At 37.1% G+C, this 11,802-nt stretch overlaps 1 protein-coding gene across 3 annotated transcripts in view; it reads left to right on the plus strand.

Annotated features, from left to right (window-relative positions):
• Nucleotides 1-11,802, plus strand: part of LRPPRC (leucine rich pentatricopeptide repeat containing) — a 201,053-nt gene that overhangs the window by 25,287 nt on the left and 163,964 nt on the right. For all 3 annotated transcript variants that reach the window (XM_019516356.1, XM_019516358.1, XM_019516357.1), the window contains exons 4-11: nucleotides 68-189; nucleotides 275-333; nucleotides 1,818-1,904; nucleotides 2,467-2,593; nucleotides 4,237-4,375; nucleotides 5,263-5,405; nucleotides 5,722-5,827; nucleotides 5,910-6,017. In XM_019516356.1, coding sequence (XP_019371901.1) covers nucleotides 68-189; nucleotides 275-333; nucleotides 1,818-1,904; nucleotides 2,467-2,593; nucleotides 4,237-4,375; nucleotides 5,263-5,405; nucleotides 5,722-5,827; nucleotides 5,910-6,017 — 891 coding nt within the window. The remainder of the gene's footprint in view (nucleotides 1-67; nucleotides 190-274; nucleotides 334-1,817; nucleotides 1,905-2,466; nucleotides 2,594-4,236; nucleotides 4,376-5,262; nucleotides 5,406-5,721; nucleotides 5,828-5,909; nucleotides 6,018-11,802) is intronic.

An 11,802-nucleotide genomic window follows, 5' to 3' on the forward strand; every position in this document is an offset into this window, starting at 1 on the left:
AGAGATTATTTTGTGAAATTTAAAGCAAGTTGATTTCTTTAATCACTAGCTGTAATACCTTGTTTAGGTACCAAGTATGATGTAGATCATTATAATGCTCTGCTGAAAGTCTATCTTCAGAACAAACATACATTTTCTCCAGCTCAATTTTTGACCAACATGGAGGAAGCTAATGTGCAACCCAATCAGGTAAGCATTCTTTTAAGACCTCCCAAGTCTAGTACTACTATTTAAATTGACCACAAAAGATCATTTTTCCCTGTTTCCTCCACAGGTAACATACGAAAGCTTGATTGCTGCCTATTGCAATGAAGGTGATATTGAAGGTGCCAGGTATTGCTTTGCACTTATTGAAATGACCTTGTAACAAAACATTTTGCTTCTTATAACACCGATCTTTAGTTCCTAAACCTATGTGAGAAAATTTTGATAATTGGAGCTAAGGGAATTGGATATGTGGTAGGCACTGAACAGAAATCACTTAGATGCCAACGTAAGGTACACCTAAGCTAGATAAGTAAAGGTCCTGTTCAGTTTACACCCCAGGGAATTATGCAATTACGCACCCGTGTAATTTTGCACATAAAACATAGGACTGTGCATAATCTCGTAATAATGCATACATCCCCAGGGTGTAGCTGGTGAGTGGGAAGGGGAGCTCCTGCTTGCAGGAGGTGGGGTGGTGGTGGAGGTGCGTGTGGGCCTTCTGGCCACCTCCCCCACCTCCCTCCCATGGTGCACAGCCCCGGCCACTGGCAGCAGCAGCTGGTGGCAAGCCATTGGGGCGCTCCTGGCAGGGTCAGGCAGAGCCCCTGGTGGTATGCGGCTGCAAATGAGTGCCTGGGGCTGCATGTGGTTCCTGCCTGCAGTGCTGTAAGCCCCACATGCTGGCACAGAGCCAGCCCAGTCTGGCCCAAAGGCGTGCACCAGCACGCTGAACTGGGCTGGCTCTGTGCTGCCACACGCAGCCCCCCCAGAATTTGCCAGAGCTGCGTGCCACTGACGACTGCCTGCTGTGGCCAGGAGGATGCCAAGGGCATGCTGGAAGTTGGGGCTGTGTTTAGAGGGAGTGCATGAGGCAGGGCTGCCATGGTGGTGGGGGATGTGGCAGCGGGAGCTGTGCACACTGAGGGGCATGTGGTGGGGGAGCCCACAGCCACTCATACCCCCCACTCCTTCACAACCCCCCCCCACACACCCATACCCCTCCATACCTTCACAACGCCCCTGCCCCATACACCTGGTACCCATACCCACCCACACACAAGTACCTGCATATATTTCTAAAGAAGGTTCAAATTGTGTTATATTTAGTTTAATTTGTAAAAAAGACATTTAATTAAGTTTGCGTAATTTTGAGTTTTTCTATGCATGTGTACCAGTTTATTCAGAATGTAATAGTAGTAGATTGTTTTGTTTTTCCTAAGTTCAGCAAGGAGGAATATTAGGTTATGAAGAAATAAGTTACCTTGTAGGAAAAATGCTAAGCTGTTGGGTATGCTTTTTTTACTACCCATGATTGTTAGCAGCTGATTTATGTAATATCAGTTGTGCTGAATTCAGAGAGTGGGGGAAGAAACAGAGGTAAGTTGTAACAGATGTTACAGAGATGCCTGCATATTTCAAAATGACTGAGGTTACATTTTAGAAGTGCTAGAATTACTCAGATAATTAGCATGATGTGCCACATCCCAAAGGGTGATCACTCACAGATAATTATCTGCATTTTGTCTGATGATATAGCACTCATTGTACAGGACAGTAATAGTGCAACATTAAGTTAAACATAACTGTAATTATTACCTTATATTTTGCAGCAAGATCCTTCAGTGTATGAAGAACAAAGGAATCCCAATCACTGAGGAAATATTCAGTAGTCTTGTGACAGGCCATGCAAAAGCCGGGTAATGTTAACATACCTGAGATTTTTTTAATCCACCTTTACCTACTTCGTAGAATAATTAACTGATCTGACTACATAAAACTAAAACATATACATGCCACAAAATGTGGGGTGCATATTTGATTGAATACTTGCAAAGGCTCTGTTTTCATGAACATCTCTTTTTCTGGCAATGTGCAGCACCAGGAAAAATGAGAGGGGAAACAGATTGTCCTGAAATTCAGCCTGTTGCTGATAGTGTATAGATGATTATTTTTCAGGTTTGGTCTTGACCAAATTAGTTGTATTTCAAGTCTTCAAAATATACGCGACTTTCCTAAATTGTATGAATACAGGAAGTTTTGCACTTTGATTTCTTTGGTTAAGATGCCTTATCTCTTAAGTGTGCTTCTAATTATGATTTGTATTTTCTGTTTTTATTAACCATCAGAAGTAAAGGTCACTTTTTAGTTTAGACTTTGCCTTTTGATTTATGTAAAAAATTGGAAAAAGAAAATTATGTTCAACATGACAGATTGATTGCAATTAAAACCACTGACAGTTTTCTTTTTAAACATCTGTAGGGATATGGAGAATGCAGAAAATACCATTTCAATCTTAAGAGATGCAGGAGCTGAGCCTGGTCCAAATATCTACTTAGCATTACTGAGTGCATATGCTGAGAAGGGTGACATTAGCAATATCGAAAAGGTATTAAACTGTTCATGCCTAGTAAATCTTTTCCTAATATTCCGGTTTAAATGAGCTATTTCATAACCTGTTTGCTGGTTTACAACTGGTCTTTGGTTAATTTTATATTTGTATTCTTTTTCTTTTCTCTCAAACATACAAGATACCATTTAATATCTTAAAACTTATTGTAGATTGGTAAGCAGTAATTTAAGATTTTTTTTCACTTTAATAATGATATTTTTAATGAGTCCAAACTTTTGCTTTTAAAAGCATTTCGTATTTAATAACATGTTAACACTTTGAAAACTTTATCTTGTGAGGAAATTATGAATAATATTTGTTGATTTTCATTCAGTAACCAAATGTAATTATTTCATGAACAAGGCAAATTATTGTATTCTATTTTAGCTCTATAAAAGGAAAGAGAAACTTTTAGGGCTTTGTCCTTGCTACCATTGAAATAAATGAGATTTTGGCTTTACGGTATTTAGATATAGATATGTAATTTTTTTTTTTAAAGAGCCCAATAGAAAAACTTTTGTGTGTTAAGGAAGGAAGTTGCATGCTAGCTCAGGGACCCACCCATATGTAGCTCCTTCTTCATTATTTACTTAAATATTTCATGTATTAATTTTATGAGAACTCCTTGTGTGTGTGGAAGAGAATAAGGCCACTTGATTTATAACCAGATATTGACATCGGGGGTGGGGGTGAGAGAAAGAAGTCCAGACTGGTTTTGCAGTTTAAATGTACCCCCCCAGATGAACCACAACACATGTCATTACTTTTTGGGCCAGATTCTTCAGTTCTTTTTTCAGTTTAATTTGTGTTGTAAATAACATCTTTTGAAACTAATTATCGTTCCCATTATAAGCTGTTACTCAGTGCATTGATACATGCGCTTAACTGCACAGTAGACTAATTTGCTGCAGTGTAAAGAGTCATCGTCTACATGCGCAATGCTATTACACTGCAGCAAACTAATTTTTGCCACCATAAGATGTCAGGGATAGTACTGTCTTATGGTGGCAAAAATAACTGCACTTAAATGCATGTGTAAATGCTAATCTGGGCATACATTGCATCCAGGCAGCAGGGGACCAGACCCCTGCCTACTGCCAAGCCACAGGGCTCCACATGCTGGGGCACTGTTGTGCCCTAGCCAGCCCCTCCACTGCTCGACACTACCTCCTGGATCCTGGGGCTGATCCCTGCCCCCCCTCACCCCGCTCCCAACCCCTGGCTAGTCCAGGGCTACTCAAACCCCGGTTCAAACTGCTGTGATCCTGAGTGCAGTGTCTATACATGTGCCCTGGACTGCAGCAGTTTGAGCATCTACATGTGCCATTAAGGCGCCATGAGTTTGTCCTGGAGTGTATCATGGTGCCTTAATGTCACATGTAGATACACACACTGTGACTAAGGATGGCAGATCCTGTTGGTTATGTTTTCCTATGTCTTTCTCCTAGTCTGCATTTCTAGTTCTTAGACTGTTCAAGGCATGATCTGTGGCCATGCTTGTCTAGAAAACTCTGGACAAGTTGGAAGCATTACTTCAGCACGATTAAAGAAACCTCTTAGGTTTTTAATCTGTTGTATTTGAATCTGAATGCAGTTTTTTTATTAACAAACATCTTGCTTGGTTGTGGTACTGCTTGCAGCTCCTGAAACAGTTTGAGAAGGTAGACCACTGTCATGTGAGCAGGCACATGATGCAGGTTATTGTAAGCCTTGCTAAAGCTGGATATCCCCAGTATATCCAAGATATTACAAAGCGGTTGGACACTGGACACTTTTCAGGTACTGCTTTTGGTCATGTTTCTAGAATCTGGTAACCATAACTGTACTTTTTATGGAGCCATTTGATAAATTGAATACTCAGGTTTTTGCAGGAGAAAAAGGATTTGCCTTCAAATAAAAATGTGGTTATTTCTATGCTTTGTATCACTGAAGCAAAGTAATGTTTTAGGATATTTTTTTAAACCCCAGCTGTGGATTAGTCTGTCTCATTCTAACCCTGAATATTTTTATTAATTTGAAAATTTAGTATAAAAGTTTTTGATAAATGTAATACCTCATAAGCTTTTACACTTCTTAAGGTTTAGTGCAAATTTAAGTTTGTGGAGTAAATATGACATTCCCCCCCCCCCCCCACAAGGAAAGAGCATTTTGCGTAAGTTTCATTATAGCAGACATGCATGAACATAATGAGAAGAAAGGTTATAGAGGTTTAGAGTTGTAGGCACAGTTAAAGGCCATTTTGAATCTTGATATGTTAAAACCTACTTAACAACACTTCTGCTGCTACTCTTATCAGCCTTTTTCCATTAACCTATCTGAAAGATTTATAATTCACTTGTTACAATGTGGAATGCTTCTGGACTACTATGAAGATGATTGTACTTTGATTATTTATGTCATTGGCTTTTTTGTAGGAAAGAAAAATCTTGTATTGTGGTGTAAACTATTCAGAAAAAAGTAATAGTCTCAAATCTAATTCTTTTGTTGTTAGCCATACAGAAAAGTTATACACCATAGTATATTTGTAGAACATATGTGGCCTTCTTATCAAGGACCATGATGATATATGCATTGTAATTATTAATGTTCTGGTATTATTTCTATTTCTACTTTAATTCCAAAATAGCTTATTCCAAACTATTAATAGCTTTCTTTTAAATCGCCAGATGTCATGAACCTTTGTCTGAACTTGGTAACTCAAGGCTTGGAAGATACAGCTTTCCAGATTTTGAAATTGTGTCCTAAATCACCATCTGGAAATGAAGGAGGTTGTAATGTCTTCTTACAACATTGTGTAGTTCTGAATAAGGTATGCAGAATGTTATTACCTTTTTAGGAGGCTGTATAGTTCTTAAACTTAAAGGAGGTGTGAAAATGTGGAAGCCATACATTTTTATGCATCAGTGTATGTAGCAATGAAATAAATTTAAGATCATTTAAATATTTTCATACCAATTGGCACAGTATGTGGAGTGTTAATCTATAAGCATTTTTCTTTGTTATTTGTAATGAGTGTTTCACAGATCCAAAGGATTTTTAATTGCTAAAATAAGTTTAGAATCTGATAAACACTATATTTTACTCATACTTTATTATAGAAATGTTATTTTTTAATTTATTTCCAGCCCGTGAGCAAGCTGAAACAGTTTTGTACTGAGTTAAAAGAAGCCAATATTCATTCAATGCCTTTTGAGTTTACACTGTGGTGTGCTTTGAAGAAGAATAAAGCAGGTACTCTTGTCTGCATGTTTTAAATATTGATTTAAATTGCTTTGTCATTGTTGTAGTCAAATTGCTTTATATATTGTTTCAGGTATGGCAACTGATCTAATGAAAATCATGAAAGAATATGGCTTGCCCATCAGATGTCACTATTTCTGGCCACTGCTTGTTAGGTACCAGCAAGAGAAGAATGTTGAAGGTTAGCTTTTGGATCCATGTTTTTGTTTCCTATTCAAACACTAATTCACAGATCTACATTAAAATCCTGTTTTCAGGTTTAGAGGAGTGCTTTAATACAAATGGAGACCTGGTGGTATGTGATTCTTACCATCACATACTTATACAATTTATTCAGAAGTGCTTTCACCACCATTTTTCTTTAAGTGTGCCACGGTCCTATTAGCTTAAATATAGAATTTCTTTCTGAATAGAAAGTGGAGTGGTAAAGTTTGAATTGGGTATTTAACTCTTTGGCTTCCTCCTGGCTTCAGGAAGATTTTCAATTTGCTGCTTTATATCTGGTAATGTAGCTCAAGAACTGATACTCTGGAAGAAACCTAGACTCTTGGAAGTTTTTAAAAAATTAAGCCTACATTGTACTGCCTTGTTAGCACTGCTGAAAAACTAAATCTCTTTCTTTTGATCAACTTCTTATTTGTGCTCTCTGGTAAGCTTAAATGTGAGCTTAGTTGTAGCAGTAAAAAAAAGGCAGGAAAACTTCCATTGCTGAATGAGTGATCTTGACCTGACAGCATGCTGATTGAAGGACAGAAATGTTCAGTCTTTTGGATTCTTAAGTAGGCTTTAGGCATTTAGCATGCTTTCCCCTGTTACACATGGGGATGTCTATATGGTGTGAATAAGAAGTGAAAAAATATTAAATTTTAGAGTACAGAATCTAATTCTTTGGTTTGAGTTATTGGTAATTCAGAAAGAATGGTATCATAAAAAGATGCTTTTAACAGAAGTACTTCCCCCTAGGGGAAACAAAACACTGTCTTTTTCATCTTATCTCACAGTATAATGTGCTTTAGAATGAGATGCAGAGTTGTTAGTGTGACATTGGGTGACAAACAAAATGCACAAACAAAAAAAAAAAGTGCTTTTAGCAGACTGCTCATATTGCAATTTTATCTTAAATATACAGTCACATTCCAGTTTGGAAGAAATGCTGAAACAAGTATTCCCTAATTGTTTCTGGCTATAAAAATGTCTCAGTGCTTTTCAGAAAAGTCTTTATGAAAACAATATTCAGTTTTTATTAACTCTTTACACCCATGTTCGTGTGAAGGAACTCTGCAACTCTGTTGTCTTCCTATACATACTTCCTGAATACCATGAAGTTTTTAAGATAGTTTAAAAATACTCTTACAGCACTGTTTTAATGAGTTCTTAAATAATTCTGGTCCCTTTGGTTTGTATACACTCAATATTTCTGCTCTCTGTTGAAGATATTCATTTGTACAGAAGTAAAGTATATGCTATCAAACTCTAAATTCTGCTTAATGTTTGTAATTTAAATTTTGTCCTTACCTACTACATAGATAATAACAAAATGACAAAGTCAGCTTGCGTGTACTTTTAGAGGTGTTGGATGCCTGTACCTATTTTTTGCTTTAAAAAAAAGGGGTGCCGGGGGTGGGGAGTTCTCTCCTGTCGTATCTACTATCTCTCCTAGGGACAGAGCTTGACATAATTTGGAACTCCACTGTAGAAAAATGTACTACGTTTACTTGACTGTTAGCAAGAACTATTAGTAAACCTCAGAACAGAAATAAGAATAGTTTAAAGAGAAAACTTAACACTGGAGAATTTTTGCTGGTGAAGGCATCAGGAATATAATTTTGTTCAGTTTCATAGCAGTTTTGTGGGTCCACTAATGTAAGTTACAAATCAAAACCATCATTCAGTCCTTTACAATGAGTTTTTTTTAAGCAGGAAAGTTTCTGCTATGTATTAACCTAGAAGAGTCAATAATATTACAACTCTTCAAATTAAAAGAAGGCTTCTAAGCATTCCTTTCATCACTGAATAATCAATATAAGTATGCTTGCTGTAGGCAGATTGAATAAATGTTCTTTCTCTTCATCAAATAAAACTTTGCTTGCATTCATATTTGACATATCTGAAAATAACAAAATGAGATCTGACAAATAAAAATGCAAGCAAATCTGAAGGAAAAATAATCAGGAGAAAACAGGGATCTTTGTTTTGATAGAGGTAATGGGGGGGAAAAAGTAGTGGAAAGAAAAACATTGAGGTGAAAGTAGATAGTAAATTAGAAGAGTGCTCAATGCTTTATGGCAGTAAAAAATTATAGGGCTATGTCAGTAAAGGTACACACACAATTGCATCTCCGATTACAGACTTGATAATAGTTCCTTTTTCCTCATGACATACTGCACATAGTTGGAGGGGGGCCATCTCAGCAGGGAAAGTGATGACAAATTGAAGAATTTGCCAAAGAGGAAAAAAATGAAAAAGATGTGCTTTTGGAGTAAGGTTGAAGGTTAAATAGCTTTTGAGGGGAAGAAGGTATGTATAGCAGGCAACCAATATTTGAAAGGTGTCAAAGAGATAAGAATTACATGTACCACAGCTTGGTGGGAGTTTGTTACTAATATTTACAGTAATGGAAATAGAGAAAAGTTTTTTCTAACAGTGACCTCATTCTGTTGCCCCAAGGAAAGTCAGAACATGAAGGATTGCTTTAAATCAGTAAATATAAACCTTTGAATTTTAAATGATCATTTAAAATCCATTTATGCTTGCATTTTTTCCAGAAAGGGTGCATTTTTACTGGTTTACATGATTGGTAAAACGTACATATTTACTACTAAATAGCGTTTTATATAGACTCTATTTAGAGGTTACATGATAACAATATGTATTTATTTAAACAATTGTACATCTTCATATTCACTTAAGTTCAATAAATACATTTTATATGCTGCTGAGTGTGAATATTAACAGCCTCATATTTTTGAATACATAAACTTTCTGTTATCAAAATTCTAAATATGCATAAACGTAAGTGACTAGAATTTAAGTTCCTGCTTGCCCAAACCTTTGAAAATGAGACTGTCTCCTAAGTTACTCAGTCCATCCTTCAGTCTTAAAACTAATACATCTCATCACTCTTTCTTTTCTTTTATGTTCCTGGGCTAAAGAGAAAGACAAGCTTCCTTATTTTTTCAGTTGCTAATTGATTTCCTACCTTTGAATGTTTTAGTCCAAATTAAGACAATATTCTTTATGACTTGTAGAAAAGAACAATAGCTGTCAAAAGCAGGTTTGCCATTTTAATAAGTTCTGGTTATTGGTGTTTAGAATGCCTGTGATGACTTTCCCAGTCTCTTGCCCACAGTGGTATAGTTGCTGGGTTCCCCAAAGGATTATAACCTATTGTGCCATGTTGATAAACCTGGATTTCAAATTTAGATACCTCTTTCCTTATTTGTTCTTTACATAGAAAAGTACCTAGCTGGTAACGCACAGTTTTTTGATAGAGGTTCATTGGTTCAGTGTATTTATTTTTTATTTAAATGTTTTAAGAAATTATAATGCTTGTGCCGTAATATCTTTTATACTAATTTTAGATTTCATTTTAAATGGGTTGCTTTTAAAAGAAGAAAAAAAGGCAAAATATTATTCATTTTAATTTTTAGTGTCTGTTTTTATCAACCCTGAGTGAGGAGCACCTCACTCCTTCAATTATACAAAACCAGACTGGGCAAATGTTTGAATACTCTGTACAGAACTATCTGTATGAAAAGAGTGAGAAGCTGATTTTCATGATTTCATGCATTGAACCTCTTAATAAGATGTTTGTATTTTATGTGCAGATAAATCAAAATGAGCATGCATGTTACACTCCAGTTTCTATTGTAATATTCTATATTGATGTAAATGCAGAATTAGACTTTTAGGAAGGGGAATGTGCTTCAAAAGTTTAAAGAACATTAAAATTTTAGCCCAATACATTTCAAAGGTGTTGAAATTCATTGTTTTAGTAGATGAAATAGACAAGTGTAAGCTAGTTTTCATGATATGTCATGGTTGGATTTAAATTGCATTGGTACTTCGTAACATGCATAGTCTAGTAAGCTTTTGCCTAACATCATTAAATCTTTCTAAAACCAATTTTAAAAAAATCTTCACACTTCTATTTCTGCTAAAATCAGTTGGCATAAACTACTAATAATAATAAAGTACAGCCTACAAATTTCCTTTTGCTAGTAAAAAATATTTTCAATTTTTCTGATGCCCCATTATAAAAAAAAAAAAAAAAAAATACAGCCCACAAATTTCCTTTTGCTAGTAAAAAAAATTTTCAATTTTTCTGATGCCCCATTTTAAAAAAAAAAAAAAATACAGCCCACAAATTTCCTTTTGCTAGTAAAAAAAATTTTCAATTTTTCTGATGCCCCATTTTAAAAAAAAAAAAAAAAAAATCACTAGCAGATGATCTTTCCATAGGGTGATCGTTAGTGGTGGTACATGGGAAAATTTGATTATAATATAAAAAGAGTTAACAAATATTTTTTGTATGCAGACTTCTCCAACAGAAATGTTTTCAATGTGTTAAAACTTACATTCACTTTTCAAACCAGGAATTTAAGGAATGTTTCAGCTTCATGATGATTTAGGTATTGGTGTCATACCCTTTTTAGGCTTACAGCATTCCCCAACAACTTTTCTGATTTAGTGGCACCCCATGACCCAGCAGGCATGTGCAGGGGTACATTGAAGAACAGCTGCAGCAGGAGGAGGCACTTCTGTCTGCATTAGGTTTATCTGATAAATCTAGTGCAGGCAAGTATACCCCTGCCCTTCTCTCAAGAGTGGTGTGGTACTGCTACAGCCAGATAAAACTGTTCCACTCGTCTGCTTCCAGGAGGTACATGTGGGGCTGGACTGGGAAATGGCTGTGTCAGGAAAGTGTAGATAAACAGGCTGGCGCACCCCTGCCTGTAGCATCCTGTATGCTGTTACATGTAGCTTTCAGGCAGAGCAGAGCTAGTGCATTTGGTCATGCACCCTGAGCCAACCACTTTAACTTTTGCCACCGGTTTTAGCTGAGGACCCGCTGTTCAGGGTCCTAACCTTTGTTGCAGCCAAGTTGGTCTATAGCACCACAAGGCCACCCTGGGTTTGTAAGAAATGAAAAGTAAAACAAAGTTCAACAAATAAACTGCCACTTAACTTTTCTCTGGCTCTAAGTCACTGGCTTGCTAGGTTTTTCCCAGACTTTGTTCCCCCCCTCACCTCTTATCTTGCAGAGGCTTTGAAGAGAAGTCTGTACAAACAAATAAGAGAAGACTTGCTCTCAGCCCCTCCTGGCAGCTGCTTGACCTAGACTTTCCCCAGGCTCAGGGCAGCCGCATTCTGCCAATGCCCTGAAGCTACTTTAAGCATTCTTTTCATTTCCACCCTCCCTCTCCCCACAAGAGTTCACATGGGCCAACTCTTCTTCATTCCCCACACCCGGGTTAGCTCCCTTGCTTGGGAGGCTTGCTGCATTCCCAGACTGGAATCATCAGCAGGGATCACAGTTTTCTCTGATTACCACCCCGCCACACACACATTTTCTGATTTAAAAAATGTAACCCAAAATCTACATTTTTTCTGTGATCAAAATGAAACGCTGCTATTATATAGATCTGTGTGTGTATATATGTATATTAGCGGTGTTTCATTTTGATCACGGAAAAATGTGTATTTTGGATTACTTTTTTAGATCGGAACATTGGGGATTTTTTTCATCAAAGTAAAACAGGATCCCTGATCAGCCTCTGGTAAGTCCCTCCAGGTATAGGGTGGGCAGGGGAAATGCTTCCAGGGTGTGGGGCTGCTCGGGATCTTCCACACCCCTAGTAACAGGGTTGGGCCCTGTTACACAGCCAGTCCCCCATCTGGTCTAGAAATGGGGCTGTGGGGCAGTTTCCTTTGGCTGTGGTCATGGTGCCCTGGAGCCTCAAAAG

This window comes from Gavialis gangeticus, unplaced genomic scaffold, assembly GCF_001723915.1.
Source record: "Gavialis gangeticus isolate Ggan-Ray unplaced genomic scaffold, GavGan_comp1, whole genome shotgun sequence".
NCBI lineage: Eukaryota > Metazoa > Chordata > Crocodylia > Gavialidae > Gavialis > Gavialis gangeticus.